The following is a 26,070-nucleotide window of genomic DNA, read 5'->3' as shown; positions in this document are numbered from 1 at the left end:
GCACACATAAACTCATGCATATTTCTTGTCTTCCCATTATCTCAATACATTCATAGATAATTTTATTGGTAAGAGTAAGATTCAGTGTTTATGATGCTGAGACTTCATGGCTGAGCCATATCATATATAATATAACGTTTCATTTCCATATTTATTTGTTTGGTTGTTTGTTTAATAGATACTCTCCACTAGAAAAATAAGCTCCATGTCTGTTTGGTTCAGTACTGTATCCCCAGTACCTAGAACAGTGTCAGGAACATTGAAGGTAAATAATATGCATTTGTTCATTACCTATCTTATCTGGAATTCTTTCCCCATTCTCTTTGCCTAGACAGTGTTAACCAAATCTCAGGTCCCAGCCCACATTCCAGCTCCTCTCAGGAGTTTTCTTAGACCAATGAAGTCCATGGGATTTGTTACCACCTCTGTATTCCCATTGTACAAATAAGTTTCTGTCATTCCCTTATCCCTTAGTATGTGTTTGTTAGTTATTGTTAGTTTACTTTTAAATACATCTCCCTCTTTTTAAATGTTTCTTTGGGTTAATGTTTATATGTGTGTATCTGTGTGTTTACATGCTTATATGCATGTACTGTCTGCTTGTGATCTGCTTGGATAAATGGATCTGTGTTTCAATCCTTGTTTTTGTGTCCAAGTGCATGTCTGTGTATATTTGCATGTCTGTATGACTCTTTTGTGTGTCTGTGTGCTGTGTATCTCTGCATGTATATTTCATGTGTTGTGTGTCAATGTGCTAATATTTTATGCCTATGGTCATTATATACACATATGTATAACTATGTGTCCATATGTACCTATGCATCTATGTTTATATATGATATTTGTGGGTTTATGGGTTTGTGTGTATGCATGTTCTTGAGCAGGATTTGTGTGGATTTCCTTTTTGCACCACTGCTTCCTTCCAGCTCAGCCAAACCCAAGGTGTACATGCACACTGTGCTTAACAATTTGGATCTTGTCTAGGTAGCTCTATACAGGTAAGTGATTTCACTATTCTGGGCCTCAGTCTCATTTGTAAAATGGTGATTTATGCAATTCCTTCATCAAAAAACATTTACTGAGTATCTATTTTATGTTAGTCACTGTTCTAGGCACTGGGGGTATAGCAGTGAACATGCCTTCATAGTGTTTACATTCTAGAGTGGAAGACAGACAACAAACAAATAAACCAGTAAATATGCAACATGCCAAGTGAGTTCTACAAAGAAAAAGAATAACAGCATAAGAGGGAATAGAGTGACAAAAGAGACACAAGAGTAAGTACAATAACACAATAATATCAATACCTACCTGAGTGATTGTAAATGTCAAATGAAATAATCTGCACTAAGTGCTTAGTACAGTGCCTGGAAGAGCAAATGATTAGGAAATAGTAGCTGTCATTGTTATACTTATTATTGTATGTATATTATAGTTTGATTTTTAAAGATCAGAAAAGATACAAATATCAAGGCTAACAGTGCTCATGTTACAATTGAGGAAGCTGAGGCGCAGAGAGATTTAACTTGTCTAAAGTCTCAGAATGAAATAGATGCAGAGCCCGACCTGTCTCTGGGCTTCCTAACTTCACCTTCAATGTTCTTCTTGCTCAACAGTTACTGAACCCACTGCAGGACTGGAAGTCTTCCCTAGAGAAATGCTGTGCATGCTCTCAAGGATATTTCTTTATCTTCAGATCCAGGAGATCCTAACAAGAGGCAAGAGGCAGTTCAAACATACAATCACCAGGCCAGAAAGAAATTGACACCAGTCCAAGGGGGCATGGGCTTCCAGCTCTTCGTCGGGAAAGACTGTATAGGTGAAGAAGTGTGTGTGTGTGTGTGTGTGTGTGTGAGTGTGTGTTTGTATGTGAATGATGGTAGTGTGGTAGGGTGTTGGTTGGAAAATACAAAAGGAGGGTTCTCCAAAGTTCAGTGTTCCCTGAGTGAGGACCCTATGGGAACGAATGACTAGAAGTTCCAGTGAGGTAGACTGAATGAGGTAACCAATTATCAAGGGACAACCAGACAAGTGGGATTGAATCTGGGAGGCAGAGGGGCTTGACAGAATTCCTTGTGATAATGGCAGGGCCTGAAATTCTGAAGTCTCCTCTTAGCCCTTGCACAGCCCCAAATCATCTGTATGTAAACATGCTTTGACAAGCATGTGGAGGAGATAATGTCTCTCTTTGGAGTCCCACTCCCCCTCTCTTTAAAGCTCATGCCTCCCCAACCAAGGCCTCTCTATCCCTCTAATCAAAAAGAAAGCTAAATTCAGATGTTACTCACACTTCAGTATGAATTTGTTGGATGTATTTTTCTTTTGGAAGTGTTTATATTTTCAAATATTAGTGGATTGTTGGCAGTGCTAAACCTAGAGGTAGACTTCTGGTGGATTTACAGTCACTCTGGGGGCCGTGAAAAGAAGTAATTAAGCTTCCCATAAGGCTTAATATCACTCTCTCACAGATCAGGGGTACGTACCAATTGAAAGCTACTGAAAACATCAACCTAATAGAGCATACCACTCTCAGGTCAATTGGCAAGTACATTGGATGCTAGACTTAACTTTCCCACAAAATAAATATATAATAGATTCCTTGTGAGCAGTAATGGGAACTAATGTGTACCCTTACCACCAAAGAGGCAGAGCTATTGGAGAAAGTAATTCAAAGAGCTTTCCCTATGAGATATGGGGGTATATTCCCTCATAACCGTCTTACTCATGGGCTTACAAATTATTTAAGCATTGATGTATAAAAATGTCTTTCATAAACTTAATCTCTGTGTTCTGAGGCCCATAGGCACCCACCTCCAACACTCTTTATTTGCATAGTCTGAACAGACAGGGTTAACTGAATGACTGCTGAATATTGCATAGGCCAGCAAAGTTGATCTTTTCTGCTTGGGCCCACCACAAAGGAAAACACTCCCATATTGGAGGGAGCAGACTCATCCAAAAGGTCATTCCTCAATCTCGTCTTGTTGAGGAAACACAAGCAAACACAGCTTGGGAGATCAAAGACCAGAAACCCCTATTGGCTCCAGGGAAAGTCAAGTCAATAGTCTAGCAGGGGGAGGAATTGCTTCACTCACACTTAAACTTCCAACCCCAGGCAGGGGAGGGAAGGGTGTGCTCACGTGACTTGTGCTGAAATAAGGAAGGAAGGGGAATGTGAGATGGGACTGGGAGTCCGAGTGAGAGATATAGGGAAGAAAAGGAAGTGAGCAGGCACACACACTGGAAGCCATCAGGAGTTCAAGTCTTTTTGACAGCAGGAGGCTGGAAGAAAGGACAGAAGTGGTTCTGGCTGTGATGGGGCTCTTACTGGGCCTACTGCTCTTGAGCCACCTACTGGTGGTCACCTATGGTAAGGTAGCAAAAGGGGGCCTGGCTGCCACTGCTGGCACAGGCAAAAAGCTGGGTGGGTGGGGAGAGGCGGGATTGAATGCCTACTGAGGAAAGCCTACTCCTGCTGACTAGGTGAGTGTTCTCAGCCAATGCTCCAGACTCTCTCAGCTTTGGGCAGAAGGGAGGGAGGAGGTTGAAGTCTATTGAAGAAGCCAAGAGATAATTTTGGGTAGAAATTGGAAAGGATCCTCTCTTGGAAAACATCCACATTATTTTCTAGTACTTGTCTTATCTCAGGGGCATTAAAAATGTGCCCAATGCCACCCAAATCCCTCCCCCACCTGTTGCCCTTCACCTGAAATTCTACCACTATACCTTTACCCCTATACTCCCAGGTTTTGATCCTTGTTAAGGTATACAGCCCCCAAAAGAAGTAATGTTGTCAGGAGCTAGATGGGACCTTAGAAGTAACCTAGATCCACCTTTCACTGTTATGAACAGGTGTTCAGAATATTTGTTCACATTCTTGCAGTGACTGAGAATTCACTACTTGTCCAGACCATCTAAAAAGGCAGCTCCAACTGTTAGAAAGGTCTTCCTTGTGTTGAACTAAATCAACTTCCCTGTGGCTTCCATCCAAAAACCCCAGCCCTGTTTCTTGGAGACACAGATAATATATCTTCTCTCTCTATGCTGTGACAGCTCTTTAGAGTCCTGAGGACAGAAACCATGTCCCTTTGATTCATCTCTTCCCCAAGCTAAACAGCCTTAGCTCCTTCAACTGTTCTTCACAGGACTTGGTTTCTTACCACCTCCTGGGGTATCTCACTTCCCTGTGGACATAGCCCAGTTTGTCTGGGCTATTTGTGGGAGCTTAATGCTGGACACATACCCAAAAGAGGATTGATTATCCCATAGTAGCATTATTTTGTGGGGTTTTACTCCATCCTCATTTATACCCCTGAAAATTGAAATAACCTTTTTAGGAAACTGAGCCTGAAAATAGCTAAGTGAAATCCAGGATAGGGTAAAAGATTCTTTGATGCACCCCTGTTTATTCCATATCCTTAGAGGGAGAGACTAGATGAGTGTTAACTTGGTGCCCTTTGTGTGGTTAGAAAGAACACAGCTTTCCATAACTGACTCAGATTAAACCACCTTGTCCTGGGGCTCTGTGACCCATTAAATTCTAGAACCTCAAAGTTAGAAGAGACACTGAATTAAGTCACCCAAGAAGGAAAATAATTTGCTCCAGGGCACAGAGCATTAGCAGCAGAGTTAATGCTCCTAAAAATTACTGTTCTTTCTACAACTACAATATTTTCACTATCTAACATGTTTTAGAGTGCACCACTCTACCTTCTCCAAATCTGTTGATTTGAGCTGGGAATTAAAGAGGCAGGACTGGAGCTCAGAGGAACATTTTGTAAATGTTAAATTTAAATCATGTGTGTGTGTGTGTGTGTGTGTGTGTGTGTGAGTGCATGTGTATTGTTCCCTCCACAGCCAGTGAGGGTCCTTTAGACCTGGAAGCAGGTCTTCCATTTGCGTGGAGTGTCTTACACCACAGACCTGAGACTGTGGACAAACTGAACGGCCAATAACACTTTCCATCTCCCTTCATCTCAGTGTCCCCAACCCATCTATATAGTTAGATCAACTTGGCTGACCTCAGAAGATCCTGTCAGCTGGACAGCTCTGTAGGACTGTGGCTTCACTTCTAAAAAGCCTCTAGATCTAAGACATATGTTGAAATAATCACAATAAAAATAAGTCCTAATATTTGCATTTTATAAAAACTATAAATATTTTATAAATACCTATTATCTAAGCTAATCCTCTTTCTAGGAAGCATCCCAAGAGGGGGAGAGAAGCCAAACACAGAGGTGCGGGGTCACTGGAAGATCTCAACATCTTTGTTTGATGATGGGAGAAGGAAAATTCAAGATGGGACCCATAATGTATCTCATAAAAGGGCCCACACCCCCAAAACTAGGCCTTTCCTTGATTTAGTATCATCACACAGACCACAGACCTTTGCTTTTCAAAGTCCAGGTCCCAGGACCAGAGTGGGCCTCAGTAATATGCCTTCTTTCTCAAGTCAAAACTTTTTTCAACAAAGCCCTTTGAGTCAATGCTCAGCCCTTTTCTTTCTTCTGAGGGGATGCAATATTTTCAGGAAATTCAATCCTTCCATGAGGGAGGAGAACTAAGCTCTGAAGTTCTGGGAACGGTTTCTCAGAAAGCAGCTGGCAGATGGGGGAATTATTTTTCAGGCAGTCAGGAGGATATTATCCAGCCCTAGGATAACACCCATTAAACCATGTCAAATAGGCCCAGATAAGGGGTTGCTGGTTTCTGTTGTGGCTGGTGGATTAATCAGTTTAAAAAGTAAAAAGGCAGTGTAGGAGCTGAAAGACTTCATTCTAGGCCTCCAGGCCCAGCTCTGCTCCTGCTCTCTGTGTGACTTTGAGTAAGCATCTTTCTCTCTCTGGGCCTCAGCTTGTCCACATGTACCATGAGGGAATGTGACTAAGTGGTTTCTAAAAGCCCTTCGAGCTATGCCATACTGGAAGTCTCCAAATTCTCTCCTGCCTGATACTTCAAACCCTGTTGTACCAAGTACCTCACAATTTGGTGGTCTGCATAGATCCATAATGGGCAGAGCATCCCCCTAAGTCTTGGTACTTTCCTGAAATAGACTTTCCTCTACCCAATCTTCCAGGAAAGTCAGGAGTATTGTTTAATTTGGCCAACATTTCACATTGGCTGCCAAGCCAGTCCTGTCGCTAAAGTGTCCTCTTGGGTTTCCTTACAACCCAGGGATGACCTATTACCTGCCCATAACTTGGTAGGTCCCAGCAGAATGGAAAGGCAAACTCCTTACTTTCTCATGTATTAACTTCTCCTTCAGGTCATTATTAAAGCAGACAATGATCCAATCTAATGAATCTGTCCACCCTGGGGAAGACATATTGAGGATTTCTAGGATAAGAAGAATCAATACAAATATGTGAAGTTTCTCTTGAGGCATGGGACAGGAGTAGCATTTATCCCACACCTACTGAATGCCAGCCACTATGCTAGGTGCTTTCACACTTATGAGCTCATTTTATCATCATAATAACACTCCATGGAAGGTTTACTATTACCTCTATTTTGCTGACCTAAAACTCAGTCAGGCTTAGCAATTTACCCAAGGTCACACAGAGAGATATATGGTAAGGCAGACCTTAAACTTAGATTGGTGTTACTCTTCTTACTACATCATGCAGTCCTTCACTGTCTTCCTGATCTCACTAGGTGCAGTGCTCCTACTCAGTGTTTCTCTAGGCTCTTTGTGCACCAGAGGAAGAGTTGGAAGGTATAAACCTATGCTATTGAAGTTACCTTCATTTTGGAGGTCAGGGTACATGAGGAATGGTACATTGTCCTCTTTCTTGTGATACCCTGTGCCTACCATACACTGTCAATTCATGCTACTGATGAAACAGGAAAAGTAAGAGGAGAGAAGAACAAGAAGAAAAAGGAGAAGTAACAAGAGCAAGATGGAAGAATGGGTGAAAGGAATAAAAGAGAAGGGAAGAAAAAGAGTAAAAGGGGGAAAATATGCCATTCTTGGATGTCTTGTTACTAATTATGCCCCACTCTCCTATTCTGGGATGGAGAAGTGAAGCCTGACCTACTTCTAGAAGTGAGACTGGGAAATTGGGACTGACTGCCCATGTTTTTGACAGACCAGATTGAGCTATGTGAGAATCTCCAGCAAGTTGCCAGAGAGAGTAATGCAAGACAGACCTTGCAGCTCCCCCTATGTCAAAGGGAAAACATATCTATTCACAGGCAGGCATTTTTGGCTGCTCCAGCTGTCCTCACAGCAGAATGCTGTTTTGTTGCTCTGGAAGGAAGGGAAGTATAAGAATACTTTTCAGAGTTGGAGAAGGATATTTGGGAGGGCTGGAGAAAGATTAAACTGAAAGGGTCAAATGGTTTTCAAGGGGCTTAAGGCTGGTATGCTTGTGCTTGCAGGTGAGCAAAAATATATATGGGCATGTGTGCTCATGACGATGATAGGCTGTATCTGCATGCATATGGAGGCAGGAACTGTCAATAGCACAGTGAAACCCACTACCTGGTGAAAGCTTGCCACCAGTTAGAACATGTAATTATTTAATTTCTGCTTTCATTAAGTCTATTAGCACTGAACCATCTAAGATTGGAAGAGGCCTTAAAGAATAATGCTGTCCAAGACCTAAACAAAGCTCAGAATTTTCCCTAGACAGCTTAGTCCATCATGGACAGCTCTGATTAATTACAAAATTCATTTTTAGGGCAAACCAAAATCTGCCTGTATTGTGCTCCCATTTGTGGATCTGAGTTTTTCTCTCTGCCCAGTCTGAAACTCTCCAGAGAGAATGTGGTGGACCTAGCAACATGGATCCATGTTTATTTATTATTTTTTATTCAAGGCTTTTATCTTGGCCAAAATATGCTGGTTATGTACTAGAGTCCCGGGTGAGGGCACAGACCAAAGGTTAAACTTTAGTAACCCCATTGATAGAAGCCCTGGTACTTGGCAATACATTCTGGGAGCTAGCCCCCACCCCAACTTCCATCTGCTTGACTGAAGCCTGGGAATCCTGGGCTATATGAAAAGCTTTTATTCAGCAATAGCTTGCACTTTGAAACAACCTCTCCTAAGAGGGATATAAAGACATATCTAAATACAATCTCTCACTCCTGACCCCAGTTAAATAAAACACAAAATCCTCAAGATATTAGCTTATGGATGGAAATTGCTGATGGAAGGTGGTAGCTCTCTCAACACCCACAAATTTCCCTCCTTAGTTTCCTTTCCCAGCAAGCCAAGAAGCAACCATCCTTTGGTCCAACCATCATTTCTACCACAGCCAGCTCTAGGACTATACTCAGAACTTTTTCCCCTCCAGACCTTTTCATCTCCATTCCTCCTCAGGATGAAAATTTCCAATGTACCTTTGCTGAGAACTCAGAGAAACCAAAAGGGAAATAAACAAAGAAAGGATAGAAATCAGAAGAAAAAAGTCAAGCTTACAAATTACAGGTTTAACACAACAATAACTAAAGATTTTGTTAAACAGGAATGCATCTCACACAAGTTTCCACCCTCAAAATTGTCCTTTGTCTGCCTCTTTCCTCCCTTCCAGAAAAGAGCTTTAGTCTAAGGACCAAATCTGCGCCTTTCTGAGGGAGCAATGGGGAATTAGCAGTGCAGATAGCCCTTTCTTCTGAGCCTTGAAGCCACCACATTTCTCCAGGTACATAATTACATACAGTAAAATAGCTCAGACCCAACTGCTCAGCATTTTCTCCCACACTTCTTTTGGAAAATGTTGAAAGACGTTTCTTTCATGGATTTACAGAATGTTAGAGTTTGTAGAATCATTAGAGATCATTCCATTCAGATTCTCTACATTATACACAAAGAAAATGGGTCCTCCATGGTGAAAGGTGACTTACCCAGGGTCACCTCACAGCAAGGCAGTGACAGGAAAAGGACTTGAAACTCACAAGAGCTAAACAACCTTAAGGACTTTCCTTCTAAGGACTGGTTCTGATTGATGGGAGGGCTGGCAGAGAACAAAAGGGCATGGGGAATCTGAAAGTATGAGTTAAGGCTGTGTTTCTCAAAAGCCTCTCTGCCACTGCCATCTTAGCACCCAGGTGGGTGTGCCATCTGTGTCTGCTTCCTTCTTCTGTTCCCCCTCTTCAGGTCATCCCATCCTGAAAGTGCCTGAGAGTGTGACAGGGCCTTGGAAAGGGGATGTAAATATTCCCTGCACCTATGGTCCTCTGCAAGGCTATACACAAGTCTTGGTAAAGTGGCTGGTAGAACGTGGCTCGGGCCCAGTCACCATCTTTTTACGTGACTCTTCTGGAGACCATATCCAGCAAGCAAAGTACCGGGGCCGCCTGCATGTAAACCACAAGGTTCCAGGAGATGTGTCCCTCCAACTGAATACCCTGGAGATGGATGACCGGAGCCACTACACGTGTGAAGTCACTTGGCAGACCCCTGATGGCAACCAAGTCGTGAGAAATAAGATCATTGAACTCCGTGTCCAGAAACGTGAGTCACTGTGGGTGTTAGGAAAGTACTGGTGAGCAAAAACCTGATAGAGAACTGTAATCCTAGAAAACCCTGAGAAACCCATAGACCTTTGTTTACCTTTACATCGTCTCTCTTCAGTTATATGTGCTAATCACAGGAAGTGGACAGGCAGAGTATCCTCAGTGTTATCACTCTCATGGCAGAATTTAATAAATGTTGGGAAGGCTTTCTGGCCTTCAAATCTCTACCCCTTCAAGTGTCCCAGAAATTCCTGCATCGATAGCTTGATTGCTTCCTTGGACTCTGAGTCTTAAAATCCATAAAAATGAGTATATCTGATCAGGATATTGGAGAGTGGATAGATGCTGGCAGAGAAGCTCTGGGAAAAGGGATGCATGGATTAGTCAAGATAAGCTTAACTGGCTTGACAATTTTACAGAGATCTGACCCCTGGTAATCCCAAACTGCAGATAATCCAAAAACTCTACTTGAGCAAAACAACAGCAAAACCCGTTTGTTGTTGTTGTTGTTTTTAGTCAGTTGATTGTTTTAACTCCAGATAACCCAAATCCTCAGGTAATACAAAATGGTACCTAATCTTCCAAAAGGAAGCTCTTTTTCTTTAAGTTGTCCTATTCCCTTTTTCCTCCCCATGTCAGGAGTTCCTTTTAGTTCCCTTTGCAGATATATTCATACCCCTAGACTCAGCAGGGATGACTCAGACTTGTGTTCCCATACCCTTGTAACTTCCCAGAGCCTCCTCTCTTGTCTTCCCTTTGCAGTTTCTGTTTCCAAGCCCACAGTGACGACTGGCAGTGACTATGGCTTCATGGTACCCCAGGGAATGAGGATTAGCCTTCAATGCCAGGCTCGGGGTTCTCCTCCCATCAGTTATGTTTGGTACAAGGAACAGACTAACAACCAAGAACCCATCAAAGTAGGAGTCTTGAGTACCTTACTCTTCAAGCCTGCAGTGGTGACAGACTCAGGCTCCTATTTCTGTACTGCCAAGGGCCGGTTAGGCTCTGAGCAGCACAGTGACACTGTGAAGTTTGTGGTCAAAGGTGAGCAATTCTCTTTCCTGGTGAGCATTTCAATGGACTACCTTGTTCCAGAGACACATCAGTATACGCCTGTATTCCAGAGAAGAGAGGTTGGGGCAGGGAGGGAAGGGGGTCCTGGGTTGTTCAATCACAAAAAAAAATTCTGGACTGGGGACAATAGGGGTGGAGACAATGCCTGTCATGTTGTAGGTTAAGTAGATGAAGATGGTAAAGGGAAAAGTGACATTTACTAGGTACATTTATTTGCCAGATACAATGCACAAGAAGTTGACACATGTTTTCTGATTGAATCCCACAAATATCTCATGAGATACCCTTATTTTACAGAAGAGGAGACTAAGAGTCAGGAAGGGAAACCTACTTGTCCAGGGGCTCACAGCTTGGAAGTTCAAGGCGATATTTGTACTCAGATTTCATGCTCTTTCTACTATGTCTGATTGCCTCTCATGGTGGAACCTATACCAGCTCCTGGGCACCCTTTGGGATACTTTTTGTTTGTTTGTTTTTTTGTGCTTTGGTGTGTTTTTTATTGTTATTTTGTTGGTTGATTATGTTTGGTTTTGTTTTATGAACTAAAGCCCAGATCTCTGCATAGTTTCTTTAAATCCCCCCCCTTTATTCCTAAAGCCAAATGCAAGTTCTGGTTGAAGTCTCGATGAAGATTGACTATGCTTAATCAAGGTCAGATTATTTATTAAAGAATTATTTGGGAATACTACAAACTGTTTACATAAAGATTGTAGGCTGGGTGACTTCCCTGGTGGTGCCGTGGTTAAGAATCCGCCTGCCAGTGCAGGGAACACGGGTTCAAGCCCTGGTCCAGGAAGATCCCACATGCACAGAGCAACTAAGCCCGTGCACCACAACTACTGAGCCTGTGCTCTAGAGCCCACAAGCCACAACTACTGAAGCCCGCACGCCTAGAGCCCATGCTCTGCAACAAGAGAAGCCGCGGCGATGAGAAGCCCGCACACCGCAATGAAGAGTAGCCCCCACTTGCCACAACTAGAGAAAACCCGCGCACAGCAACAAAGACCCAACGCAGCCAAAAATAAATATAAATAAATAAATAAATCTTAAAAAAAAAAAAGATTGTAGGCTGGGATTTAAGTGATCAGCCCAGCAGTGATATGTCCAAATGAGTCTTGTTACCTTTCAAGAAATCTCCTTGGAAGGGAAGATACTTATTTCAATAAGGTTTCTATTGCCCAAAACATGTTGAGTACTAACTGCCTTTAGGAGATTATCCTCAGAGCCACCTGAAAATTATTATCCTCTGAGGCCAACTCTGTATAACAAAAGTGAACAAACTGTCTCCTTCCACTTGGGTTAGGAGACTGATGTTGGTTTGAGACTCCTGTTTTGCCTGCAAGGATTTGTTTCCCAAAGTTGAATTGTAATGAGGATGTGTGTGTTGTAGGTTTTGGTCTGTTAGTTTAGTTGGGAATAAGGGCAGTCTCATTCTGAGAGAATTATATGGACACTGGCCCAGTTCTCTGAGAGTCGATAATCTGGTCAAGCAGAGAGAGCAAGACATGGCCAGAAAGTCCAAGAATGTGTACTTCATAAAGGGACAAGTTGAACATTCTCACCTTTCTGAGTTTGTTTCTAGTCCATCTGGGCAGGATCTTGCTCACAACCAATCAGCCTGTCTATTCCTTATCTAGTCCATGTTCACAGGCCACAGAGCTGTTAGGCAGTGCTCACAATTGAGCTCTCTGACAGATAAGGAAATTGAGGCTCAGAGAAATTACATCCTTCCCTGCTCTCTAAGCCAAGCGACTTTCTCTTGGCTTCCTCTACCTGCCTCTTTTGCACCTCAACCTAGTCCCATGAGTCTGGTCACTTGTTTCATCTCTGTCCTACATAGCTCTCAGCTCCTCATCCATCCCCTCACCCTCTGTGCTGTTCCTTAATTCTGGAAAAAGCACAGAGATGCATTGGTCCCACTTTAGTTTCATGCTCTGTGACATCCACTGCCTGTCCCCATGCTGTTTGCCAATCAACTTGTTCATCTATGTTCCATTCCTTATAACAGCTATTCAGAATACTTTCTGCCTTATTTCATGTCCCCAGCCCTGCTCCCAGAAGATGAGGTCACCTTCTCCTTCTTTGAGAAGATCCAGACCCCCGCCCTCAGATGTGAATTCTATCAACCACCCTCTCTGCCTTGATATTTCCCTGCCCATTCTCTCTTGGCTCAGAATAAGATGTGTCTTTCTTCTCTCCACAGAAAACCTTCTACCTCAGCTCTTTACCTCAACTACTCCAACTCCCTGCTTCACCCATTATCCTCTACATAAGCCTAAAATGTATGTATGTACGTGTGTGTGTATGTATGTATGTATAATATATGTATTATGTAAGCCTAATATACATATGTATGTAAATAACATACATATGTATGTTATTTTAAAAAACGTTTTCTTCATCTGCCACACCACCTCTCTCCTATGGCCACTACCAACCTACTAAAAAAGGTAGTTTTCACTGGCTGTCTCTCCCTATTTAGCACAACATAACTTTGTAAACTGGAGTCATCACTTCCAAATCTCGAAAACCCAAGAGATCTTTATTCACATCTTTGCTCCTTTGTCATAAATTAATTGTCCATATAAGTGTGAGTTTATTTCTGGGCTCTCAATTTTGTTCCATTGATCTGTGTGTCTGTTTTTGTGCCAGTAACATACTCTTTTGATTACTACAGCTTTGTAGTATAGTTTGAAATCAGGGACTGTGATGCCTCTAGCTTTGTTCTTCTTTCTCAAGATTGTTTTAGGTTATTCTGCATTTTTTGTGGTTCCACACAAATTTTAGAATTATTTGTTTTAGTTCTGTGAAATATGCCATTGGAATTGGGACAAGGATTGCATCAAATCTGTAGATTGTTTTGGATAGTATAGACATTTTAACAATATTACTTCTTCCAATCCAGAAAAATGGGATATCTCTCCATTTATTTATGTCTTCAATTTCTTTCATCAGTGTCTTACAGTTTTCACTGTACAGGTCTTTCACCATCTTGGTTAAATTTATTCCTAAGTATTTTATATTTTTGATACAACTATAAATTGGATTATTTTCTTCATTTATCTTTCTGATAGTTCATTATTAGTATGTAGAAATGCCACAAATTTGTGTATATTGATTTTGTGTCCTGTTATTTTACTGAATTCATTTATTAGATTTAAAAGATTTTTGGTAGTCTTTAGGTTTGTCTTTATATAGTATCACGTCTATATCCAAATAGTGAAAATTTTACTTCTTCCTTTCCAATTTGGGTGCCTTTTATTCTAAAATTAGTTTCTTAATTTTAATTTTGGATTGTTCATTGCTAGTGTACAGAAATACAACAGATATTTGTATATTGATCTTATATCCTGCAATCTTGCTAAACTCATTTATTAGCTCTAATCATTGTTTTGTGGATTCTTGAGGCTTTTCTATATATGATTTTGTCATCTGAAAATAGGAATAATTTTATTCCTTTCTTTCCAATTTGGATGCCTTTTATTTCTTATTCTGGCATAATTTCCCTGGCTAGTACCTACAGTACAATGGTGAATAAGCATGGAAAGAATGGAAATAATTGACTTGTTTCTGATCTTACAGGAGAATATTCTTTCTTTCACCATTATGATGATAGATGCTTTTATTTTGGTAGATGCCCTTTATTGATTTGAGACCACTTCTTTTATTCCTAGCTTGTTGAGTGTTTTTATAATGAAAAGGTAATTGGATTGTGTCAAGTTCATTTTCTGTGTCTATTGAGATGATTTTGTGTTTCTTTTAGTCCTTATTCTATTAAGAGACTGCATTACCTTGACTCATTTTCAAATAATGAGCCAATCTTGCATTCCTGGGATAAATTAATCATGGTGCACAATCCTTTTAATATGCTGCTGGATTTGGTTTGCTAGTATTTTGTTATGGAGTTTTGCATCTATATTCATAAGGGATATTGGTTCTTAGTTTTCTTTTGTTTTGATGTCATTCTATGCTTTTGTATCATGATAATACTGGTCTCATATACTGGGTTGGAAGGTGTTATGACACTTAACTTTTTGAAAGAATTAGTGAAGAGTTGGCATTAAAAAACAAAACAAACAAACAAAAAAACACCTTTATAGAATTCACCAGAGAAGCCACCTGGGCCTAGCCTTTGCTTTATGTGAAGTTGTTTGATTAGCAATCCAACCTTTTTACTTGTTAAAGTTCTGCCTATTCAGATTTTCTATTTCTTCTTTAGTCACTTTCAGTAGATTGTGAATTTCTAGGAATTTGTTGTTTATATCTTAGTCAATCCACTGTCATATGGTTGTTCATAGTATTCCCTTGTCATTCTGTTTACTTCTGCAAAGTTAGTAGATATGTCCCCATTTTCATCAAAGATTTTAATAATTTGAGCCTGCTTTTTTTTCTTTTTTTCTTCTTTCTTTCTTTCTTTCTTTCTCTTTCTTTCTTTCTTTCTTTATTTCTTTATTTCTTTCTTTCTTTCTTTCTTTCTCTCTCTCTCTCTCTTTCTTTTGTAGGTTGGTCTTGCTAAAGGCTTGCCAATTATGTTGATCTTTTTCAACAACCAAATTTTGGTTTTGTTGATTTTCTCTATTGATTTCTATTTTCTATTTCATTTATCTCTGCTAAATATTTATTTTCTTCCATCTGCTTTGTTTTCTGTTTAGTTTTCTCTTCTATTTTTAATTTTCTTTTTAAGGTGGAAGATTAAGTTATTAATCAGAAACCTTTCTTATTCTCTGATGTAGGTATTTACATCTGAACCCTGAGTACTGTTTTCACTGCATCCAATAAGTTTTAGTATGCTGTGTTTTTATCTTCGTTCATCTGAAAGTATTTTCTAATTTCCTAATGACTTCTTATTTAACCCACTGGTTATTTAGAAGTGTGACATTTAATCACCACATATTTTTGAATCTCCCTAATTTCCTTCTGTTATTTGTTTCTAATTTTATTTTATTGTGATGCATTATTACAATTGTTTCAAGTTTATTGAGACTTATTTTATGGCCTAACATGTGGTCTATTCTGGATAATGTTCCATACGTACTTGAAAAGTAAGTGTATTCCATTGTTTTGTAGAGTGTTCTGTATCTCTCTATTAGGTCCATTGGTTAACAGTATTGTTCAGTTTTTGATGTCCTTGTTCATCTTCTGTCTAATTGTTCTATCCATAATTGAAAGTGTAGTATTCAAATCTCAAGCTATTATTGTTTAATTCTCTATTTCTCCCCAAAATTCAGTCACTGTTTGATTCATGTGTTTTGGGGCTCTGTTGTTAAGAGCATATATATTTATAATCGTAGTGTCTTCTTGATTGACTGATCCTTTTATAATTATAAAATGTGATTCTCTTTCTCTAATAACACTTTTTGGTTTTAAGTCTATTTTGTTTGATATTAGTATAGCTACTCCAGCTCTATTTTGGTTACTATTTGCACGGCATACTTTTTCCATTCTTTTACTTACAAACCATTTGTGTCTTTTGAATCCTAAATATACATAACTTGTAGTTGAATTGTGTTTTCTTATCCATTCTGCCAGTCTCTAAATTTGAGAATTTAAGCTATTTACATTTAATGTAAATGCTGGTAAGGTAGGGTGTATGTCTGCCAGCTTGCTATATATCTTGTCTTTTCTCATTCCTTTATTCCTTCATTACTTCTGTCTTTGGTATTAAATAAATATAATACAGTGTACTATGTAGTTCCTTTGTTGTTTCTTCCATATATATTTTTCGTTATTTTCTTGGTGGTTACTATGGGGATTACCATTAATTCTTAATTTACTACAATCTAGGTTGAATTCATGCCACCTTAATTTCAATAGCATATAAAAACTTTGTTTCTATATCATTCCATTCTTCTCACATCTTATTTAATCCATTTATCTGTTGATGGACATTTAGGTTCTTTCCATGCCTTGGCAATTGTAAATGATGCTGCAATAAACATTGGGGTGCATGTATCTTTTTTTTAACATCTTTACTGGAGTATAATTGCTTTACAATGGTGTGTTAATTTCTGCTTTATAACAAAGTGAATCAGCTATACATAAACATATGTCCACATATCTCTTCCCTCTTGCATTTCCCTCCCTCCCACCCTCCCTATCCCACCCCTTTAGGTGGTCACAAAGCACAGAGCTGATCTCCCTGTGCTATGCAGCTGCTTCCCATTAGCTATCTATTTTACGTTTCGTAGTGTTTATATGTCCTTGCCACTCTATCACTTTGTCACAGCTTACCCTTCCCCCTCCCCGTATCTTCAAGTCCATTCTCTAGTAGGTCTGCATCTTTATTCCTGTCTTGCCCCTAGGTTCTTCATGACTATTTTTTTTTTTAGATTCCATATATATGTGTTAGCATACGGTATCTGTTTTTCTCTTTCTGACTTACTTCACTCTGTATGACAGTCTCTACGTCCATCCACCTCACTACAAATAACTCAGTTTTGTTCGTTTTTATGGCTGAGTAATATTCCATTGTATGTATGTGCCACATCTTCTTTATCCATTCATCTGTTGATGGACACCTAGGTTGCTTCCATGTCCTGGCCTTTGTAAATAGAGCTGCAATGAACATTTTGGTACGTGACTCTTTTTGAATTATGGTTTTCTCAGGGTATATGCCCAGTAGTGGGATTGCTGGGTCCTATGGGAGTTCTATTTTTAGATTTTAAAGGAACCTCCATACTGTTCTCCATAGTGGCTGTATCAATTTACATTCCCACCAACAGTGCAAGAGGGTTCCCTTTTCTCCACACCCTCTCCTGCACTTATTGTTTGTAGATTTTTTGATGATGGCCATTCTGACCGGTGTGAGATGATATCTCATTGTAGCTTTGATTTGCATTTCTCTAATGATTAATGATGTTGAGCATTCTTTCATGTGTCTGTTGGCAATCTGTATATCTTCTTTGGAGAAATGTCTATTTAGGTCTTCCACCCATTTTTGGATTGGGTTGTTTGTTTTTTTCATATTGAGCTGCATGAGCTGCTTGTAAATTTTGGAGATTAATCCTTTGTCAGTTGCTTCATTTGCAAATATTTTCTCCCATTCTCAGGGTTGTCTTTTCCTCTTGTTTGTGGTTTCCTTTGCTGTGCAAAAGCTTTTAAGTTTCATTAAGTCCCATTTGTTTATTTTTGTTTTTATTTCCATTGCAACAAAAAGAATAAAATATCTAGGAATAGACCTGCCAAAGGAGACAAAAAGACCTGTATGCAGAAAACTATAAGACACTGATGAAAGAAATTAAAGACGATACAAATAGATGGAGAGATATACCATGTTCTTGGATTGGAAGAATCAACATTGTGAAAATGACTCTACTACCCAAAGCAATGTACAGATTTAGTGCAATCCCTATCAAACGACCACTGGCATTTTTCAGAGAACTAGAACAAAAAATTTCACAATTTGTATGGAAACACACAAGACCCTGAATAGCCAAAGAAATCTTGGGAAAGAAAAACGGAGCTGGAGGAATCAGGCTCCCTGACTTCAGGCTATACTACAAAGCTACAGTAATCAAGACAGTATGGTACTGGCACAGAAACAGAAATATAGATCAATGGAACAAGATAGAAAACCCAGAGATAAACCCACGCACATATGGTCACCTTATCTTTGATAAAGGAGACAAGAATATACAGTGGAGAAAAGACAGCCTCTTCAATAAGTGGTGCTGGTAAAACTGGACAGCTACATGTAAAAGAATGAAATTAGAACACTCCCTAACACCATACACAAAAATAGAAACAAAATGGATTAAAGACCTAAATGTAAGGACAGACACCATCAACCTCTTAGAGGAAAACATAGGCAGAACACTCTATGACATAAATCACAGCAAGATCCTTTTTGACCCACCTCCTAGAGAAATGGAAATAAAAGCATGTATCTTTTTGAATTAGTGTTTTTCCTTCTTTCAGATAAATATCCAGGAGTGGAATTGTTGGGTCATATGGTAGTTCTATTTTTAATTTTTTGAGAAACCTCCATACTGTTTTCCACAGTGGCTGCTCCACTTTAAATTCCCACTAACAGTGTGCTAGCATTCTCCTTTCTCCACATCCACACCAACACTTGCTACTTGTGGTCTTTTTGATGATAGCCATTCTGATAGGTGTGTGGTGATATCTAATTGTGATTTTAATTTGCATTTCTGTGATGATTAATGAAGCTGAGCATTTTTTCATGTGACTGTTTGGAAAAAGATGTCTATTCAGGTCTTCTGCCCATGTTTTAATAGGGTTATTTGTTTTTATTTATTTATTTTTCTTGATATTGAGTTATATGAGCTATCTATATATTTTTGGTATTAACACTTTATCGTTCATATTATGCATATATTTTCTCCCATTCAGTAGGTAGTCTTTTTGTTTTGTTGTTGGATTCCTTAGCTGTGCAAAAGCCTTTAAGTTTAATTAGTTCCCATTTGTTTATTTTTGCTTTCTTTGCTTTAGGAGACAGATCTAAAATAATACTGCAATTATTTATGTCAAAGAGTGTTCTGCGTATGTTTTCTTCTAGGAATTTTATGGTCTCAGCCATTAATCTTATTGAGAATCTCTTGTACATGATGAGTTGCTTCTCTCTTGCTGCTTTCAAAATTCTCTCTTTGGCTTTGGCTTTTGAGTTTGTATCTAGGTGTGAATTTTAAAAATATTCCCCTACTTGGAATTCATTGAGCTTCTTGTATTTGCAGACTGTTTTCCATCAAATTGGAAAGTTTTTTGACATTATATCTTAAAATATTTTGTCTACCCTTTTCTATCCTCTGCTTCTACAACTCCCATTATGTGTATGTTGGTACACTTGAAGGTGTCCCACAAACCTCTGAGGTGCTACTCATTTTTCTTCATTCACTTTCCTTTCTTTTTCTCTAACTGGCTAATTTCAATTGTTATCAAGTTTACTGATTCTTCTTCTGCCTGCTTAAATCTGTTTTAGTGAATTTTTCTTCCTTTTAGTGATTTTTATCCTTTCAGTTATTGTACTTTTCAACTCCAGTATTTCTAGTTGGTTCCTGTTTTATAAATTCTGTCTCTTTATTGATATTTGCTATTTGGCTTGAATTGTTCTCATTCTTTTAGATTTTTGCACAATCTTTCCTTTGGTTTATTTCTTTTTTAACAAATTTAGTTGATTTAAAATCTTTGTCTAGTAAGTCCAGTATCTCTGCTTCCTCAGGAATGGTTTGTATTCATTGCTTTTTTATATGTTTGTGGGCTCTACTTTCTAGTTTCTTTGCATATCTCATATTTTTGTTGAAAATTTGACTTTTTAAATAATATAATGTGGCAAATCTAGAAATCTGACTCTCCCTTTCTCTCTCCAGGGCTTTTTTTGGGCACTGCTTATTGTACTAGTTGCTGTTTGTTTGTTCAGTAACTTTTCTGAGATAATTTTAAGTAGTCTCTTGTATTCTTTGTCATGGATTGCCACTGAAGTCTCTGCTTGGTAGCTTAGTGGTCAGCTACTGATTGGACAGATATCTCCTTAAATACTTAGAACCACTAAAACTCCCAGGGCTCTGTTGCCTTTTGAACTATGTCTTCAACACTTACCCAGGAAGTTTATAACTGTGCTATAGCCTTCACTTCCTGCTAATGCAGAGCCTCAAGGCTAGCCAGAGGAAAGAACTTATGATGTTCTCATGTCTTTCCTGAGCATGCACAAAACCCTAGGTATGTCTGTGGTCTTCTAGATTACCAGGAATGTGTCAGAGATTTTCAAAGTCTCTATGAAAATATAATTACTATTTTTTTTAAGTTTTTGGCTAGTTTCTTGTTTACCTCAACTATTATCTATTGCCTCAGGCAGCTGTGTGACAAATACATCCCTTCCCTGGGGAGAGTTTTAGCACTGGGTGACCAATAAATATAAGCCTTTTGAATCAGGTCTTTCAGGGAACCACCACACAGGTCAAATAATGACAATTGTTTGGGAATTAAATCTGCTCTGTCCACTCCAGCACCTAGAATGGGGTTTATTTTCAAGGCTACTACTGGCCTGGAGCAGGGTGATAGGGCTGGGGTAAGTAAAAATGCCATAGAGCTCGCTGTTCTTAACATGACTGGGGTGTTTTTTTTTCCATAAATGCTACTTGGGTTGATGCAAACCTTTGGCTAATTTCCGCAAATCTTAAAAAAAAATGTTATGAATTTGTTTGTCAGTTATTTCATTGCTTTTGTGAAGAAGTGAATATTTGGAGGTCATTACTCTACCATTTTTACTGACATCACCACAGCCACCTTCTTTGTAATCCTTCTAAGACCCTCTCAAGAGAATGAATAGCTAAATTTCAATCAGAAGTTAGTTAAAACAAAGTGTTTTTCCCATCCAGATTAATTAAGGACCTGACTGGCCCTTACTTACTTCCCATTTTCCCTAAGGCATTCAACTGTTCACTCAAAGGTGCCAGGGCCCTTGAATGGACTCCCTTTTCCTTGCAGATTCCTCAAAGCCACTCGAGTCCAAGACTAAGGCACCTCCAACCATGCAATCCCCCTTCGAAGGTGAGTTTTACTAGGGTTCTGCGGGAGTAGGAAAGGTCTGAAATGGTTTCATAGAAGCCAAGGGAGGAAGCCCAATGCCATCAGATGGGTAATAAGAGGTCATTATGTTCTTCATAAGGAAATTAGTACTAAAGAAATGGAAATAAGAAAGATTTAAGGGTCATGATGAAGTGGAATCATGAATATATATATTCTTCTTTGTGAAAATGTCTGAAGCAAAAGGAAGGAGAGAATTTGAATAATCCCATGGGAAAAGTGAGAAAAGAGAAAACTGTGACTTCTGCTTTGCTCCTAGTCTGACTTGCTATAGGACTTTAAGTATATTGCCTCCACTCTATTGGCCTTCTTCCCATCATAAACAGTGAAAAACTAAGGTACCTTGCTTTATGGTAATAGTGGTCAATGACATGGCCAGGAATTGCAGAAAGCTTAGCACAGATACCCACAGAAGGACTTCAAACTTTGCAGTCACCCTACACCTCACAGTTCCTTTCTGGAAGAGAGGCCTCTAACCCTAACACACTTGTTGTCATAGCAACATCCACAGTGAACTCATCCCAGGGCTGGACCACTGAAGTGGATGGCTACGTTGGAAAGACAAGTGCTGGGCCAGGTAAGGGCAATGTTAAGAATTCTAGCCTTCCCTTTTGGCTGTGAACTTTGCAACTGAAACTTTCCACTATATACAATGTTCTATGTCATTCAAATGCCTAGGCCAATCAGTCATCAACCAGTGGGTCTGAAATAACTTGTTTATACGTGGAGTCTCTAGCTTCTCTCAAGTCTTTCTCATGGGCTTAGGGTTTTGTTTGTCTCTCTGGCTAGCTAAGAAATTTAGGAGAAGATGGAAAAGAAAGAAGTGTGAACTGGTCTGGACTGATCCTTGGAGTCACTGTTGCTAGACTCGTTTTCAACCAGATATCACTTGGTCTTGTTTTACCTCCTAGGAAATGGCCTGCCCATCTTTGCCATAATTCTCATCATCTCCTTCTGCTGTATTGTGGTCACCACCATGACTTATATCATGGTCTGCCGGAAGACATCCCAACAGGGTGAGTGATAAGTATGATTGGGTGGCTCTTGCTCATTCATTCATTCATTCAGCAGTATAGTTGAGCATAAACTCAGTATCAAGCACTATGTTAGGCACTTCAAAGGACTCCTAGCCTAGTGTGAAAGTGAGGGTAGGGGGTCCATGGAGACAGACATGCAAGACAACAATGAGAATATAACTTATGAAAGTTAATTCACAAATCTTTGGTACCCAACCGAGTACAGCATCTACATAATGGGTTTTCTAATGAGGATGCAAGAGAAGGAGAAGTCACAGTCCTTGACCTCAAGTTGCTTACAATTTGATTGATGGAATCAAGGTAGAAGCGTGGAGTTTATCAATAACAGTACATAGCTATAAAGGCTATGGACTCAAAGCCTGGAGAAGACAATCAATGCTAAAGGGATCCAGAGGACAGGAGAGTCAGTTAGGGCTAGAGTAATTAGCAAGGGATTTCAGAAGGAGGCGGGACTTAGACCATTCCTTGGAGGATGAAAACCATTTGAAAGGGAGCAATAGTCTAGGAAGGAGAAACTATAAGAGTAAAGGGGTAAAATGGTGAAATATGAATGTGAGTGGAGTCATCAATAAAGAAAATTCACGTAGCCAAGCAATAGAGAAATACAGGGGGAAAGGAAAGCTTATTCCTGATTATAGAAGGTCTTGAATGACAGGTTAAGGAATTTGGACTTTCTTCTCTAAGCCTTGCATTAAAAATCGCTAAAAATTATTTAAGCCGAGGAGTGACATGATTACTGTGTAGTTGTCAGGGCCATTTAACGTCTGTTTGCCAGAAGAGGAGGAAAAAGAATTTGGATGTTGATATCTAAGTGAAACATAACTATACCTCAGTTCCTGTTGCACTAGCTATTTTAACTAGCATTTGTGTGTCTCTTCGTTTGTAGTAGCTCTTACTCCCAAATAGTCTGGTTTCTACCATGGGTCTCTCCAACCAAAAAAGAGAAGGGAGCCTTGAGTGTTTCCTTATCCTGGGTCTCAAGCATAAGCTCTGGTCTTGGCCAACTGCCATGGCTACGACCCATGAGGCTAAACTTGGATGTGGAGATATCTCAAGTGGTCACAAATCCCAGGAGTACTAAAAGGAAAACATTCATTATAGTCTCAATGAGACTGGATATAAACTGTAATCCTATTAGATTATTTTCCTTTCAAAAACAGTCCAGGACTCCTCATGACTCAGGGGGTAGAGGTCAAAATGTAACATCCTATTCAAAGCCTTCTGTAATTTGGCTCTGGCCTATCTTGTCAATCCCCACCATGCCTTTATACTTATTTTCATTTCCAGACACTGGAGTCAAGCAGGCAAATAGGCCACACACCTCATGCCTTTATAGTTTTCCCTTCCTGGATTGCCTTCCCAGAATTCCTGCTTTCTACCTCTCTATAAGGGAGACAGCCTTAGGGCATCAATCCAATTTAACATGTAGTTATTGAGTGCCTACTATGTACCACGCATTAGGCATATAAAAATGAAAAAGACCTACAGTATAGTAGCTGCCAGGCCAATTGGGGAGGTAAGACATGGAAATACAGGGCTCTATCACAAAGCAAAATTGCTGCAGCATGCTGTGTTTGCTTTGTTGTGGTTTAATGTATGCATTCCCTGTTGCACCTCTGAAAGATTACAAGCTCCTAGAGGGCAGTACCAAGAGATATCCATCTTTGTACTAGGCTAGAGCCTTTAAGCCTGCATGGAATGTAGACTTCTCCTCCACTGACACTAGGGAGCAATGGTGACTTATTCCAGGATCTTTCCTGGGTGCAGGGTGGGGATAAGTGAATTTGGGAACGTCTCAAGCCAAAGTCCCGGGCATCAGACTAATTCAGACCCTTTTACCTGGGCTCTGGATGGCTGCCAAGTTTCTCACAAGGACTCCCTGGGGATCTTTGGCAAGATTCCTGGGTGGAGAGTGGATCCAGTTCCAGTGTCCCTCCCCCCACCATACCAAGCGACTGCTCCAGCCCAATGTCCAGAGTCAGAGTATGTCAAAGATGACAGTGATAAAGTGTGCTTCCTTTTCATTTCCCTGATAAATCTGCATCCCTGTATTTCAACTCACCTTCCCAACAGCTCCTATTTGTTGGAAGGCTGAGACATATTGAGATCCCCCTTTCTGTCTCTCCTTCCCTTACTTTTTGACAAGTACTCATGCTTGGTCCTTACTCACTCCCCATGGAGACTTCTGACCTGATTCTTCCTTTTTTTCTAGAGCATGTCTGTGAAGTGGCCAGGTAAGATAACCTCTCCTCTTCTATCTTCTGACCCATTCCTTGCCCTCAATTTTGTTCGTCACTGGCATAGAGGAAAGGGGGTTTGGCACAGACCCAATCTTAAGCCCAGAGGCCTTCAGGGTCAGGGCACAACTTTCTTCCCTCTCTGAAGCATCTTCTGTGGTACTGTCTTGGCCCAGTGAACACACAAAATAATTTAGGTCCTCTAGCCCTCCATTCCCAGAATCCCTGGGTGGCAAGTGCCTGAGGGTCAGTTGGCAAGAATTGGGGCAGAAAAGTAGGAAACCAGGGTACCAGATTCAAGTTTCTTCTCATGGGTGGTGGGATCTTGGACCACAGGGTGCATGCCGAGGAGGCCAGTGACCCTGGTGAAACCATGAGGGTGGCCATCTTCACAAGTGGCTGCTCCAGTGAAGAGCCAGCTTCCCAGACACTGGACAACGACTACTCTGATGAGCCTTGCCTGGGCCAGGAGTACCAGATCATCGCCCAGATCAATGGTGACTATGCTCGCCTGCTGCACACGGTTCCCCCAGATTATGAGCTTCTGGTCACCAAGGGCAAGAGCAGCTGCTAAAAATGTCCTACTGGGCCAAGGTCTGTTGACATAATTGCTTATTCATCCCTGGCATTCTGCATGGCCCCTTTCCCTGCTATCTTTCTTCCTGGATAGTCCAAAGTGTCTTCCTTGTCAACATTGGGGTTGCTAAGAGTGAATGGTTTTGCCTAAGAAGTTGTCATATGCACCTCAAGCAAGCCTGCTGCTGGGTCATGCCTTAGGCCCTTCTAGTATCCCTGCCTGGAGCTTCCATTGCTTCTCTCCAAACACCAGAGGGAAGTGCCCATAGCACTAGGACTTGGTCATCATGCCTCCAGACACCACTCAACTTTGACCTCTTACCACTGAATGACCAGAGGGAAGCTCAGCTCTGGCAGCTCAGGGAACCAGTTGGGTTTAGGATCACTTCCCTTTCTCTAGTGCCAGATAGCTTTTAATTGAGATTGTCATGTAACAGGCCAGGGTTCAGTTCTGCTCCTGTACTGTGAGTCTAGTGTTCTGGTATTCTTCTGATGCTCAATAAATATCTAAACATAACAGCAACTTTGGTCATATTGGTCCTCTCTCAAGGACCTACCAAGAGTGATTAAAGTGAGACTAGTTGAGATGGCTGGGGCCCTGGGAGTATGGATAGCACCTTTGCTTTTTTGTTTTTTCCTCCTTCCCACCCATGGTACCCTTACCTCATTTCAGCAGTGAGCTCACTGGAACACAATGAATATTTGGTAAAACAGTACTCAGCTGCCTTCTATTCCCTTCTTAATCATCCTGCCAGCTCCACCTGGGTGACTCTTCCCAGGTAAATTGGAAACCTAAAAAAGGAGTCTTTCTTCTGTCTCAGCAGACTGTGGGTGCAGAGATAAAGAGCTCCCCCTTTTTCCAAAGTATGAATGCATCACCCTCAAGGATTTCCACCTCCTAGAATCCTAAAACCTTTGGAGTAGTTGTACTCTTCATAGATCGTCTTTATCTCTTGGCCCCTTCTTACAATGTGGGGTAGAGGTCAGAACAGGGAAGTCTCTCTTCTCAAACAGGAATAGGCACTAGGAGTGTGAGTGTGTGTGTGCGTGCATGTGTGTGTGTGTTTATCTGTCTGTATATGTGCACACACAATACACCTTTAAATTAATCTCCTCAGAGAGGAACTGTTCTGGGTCAGTTC

At 40.3% G+C, this 26,070-nt stretch overlaps 1 protein-coding gene across 1 annotated transcript; it reads left to right on the top strand.

Annotated features, from left to right (window-relative positions):
- Positions 1 to 3,171: 3,171 nt before the first annotated feature.
- On the top strand, positions 3,172 to 25,445 carry VSIG4 (V-set and immunoglobulin domain containing 4). The gene is made up of 8 exons (XM_036839879.1): positions 3,172 to 3,370; positions 9,104 to 9,460; positions 10,225 to 10,506; positions 20,980 to 21,042; positions 21,578 to 21,655; positions 21,990 to 22,094; positions 24,328 to 24,349; positions 24,689 to 25,445. The coding sequence occupies exons 1-8, from the start codon at positions 3,316 to 3,318 to the stop codon at positions 24,924 to 24,926; spliced, it is 1,200 nt and encodes a 399-aa protein (XP_036695774.1). The 5' UTR covers positions 3,172 to 3,315; the 3' UTR covers positions 24,927 to 25,445.
- Positions 25,446 to 26,070: the final 625 nt, after the last annotated feature.

Source organism: Balaenoptera musculus, chromosome X, assembly GCF_009873245.2.
Source record: "Balaenoptera musculus isolate JJ_BM4_2016_0621 chromosome X, mBalMus1.pri.v3, whole genome shotgun sequence".
Taxonomy (NCBI): Eukaryota; Metazoa; Chordata; class Mammalia; order Artiodactyla; family Balaenopteridae; genus Balaenoptera; species Balaenoptera musculus.
Note: the sequence above shows the minus strand (reverse complement) of the source record. Positions and strands in the feature narration are given on the sequence as shown.

Bases quoted from the DNA above. Each gene is read 5' to 3' on its own strand.
- VSIG4 (XM_036839879.1), top strand. From the start codon at position 3,316: ATGGGGCTCTTACTGGGCCTACTGCTCTTGAGCCACCTACTGGTGGTC. The intron at 9,461-10,224 runs GTGAGTCACTGT...TTCCCTTTGCAG, and splicing joins TGAACTCCGTGTCCAGAAAC to TTTCTGTTTCCAAGCCCACA. The intron at 10,507-20,979 runs GTGAGCAATTCT...TTTTCCTTGCAG, and splicing joins TGTGAAGTTTGTGGTCAAAG to ATTCCTCAAAGCCACTCGAG.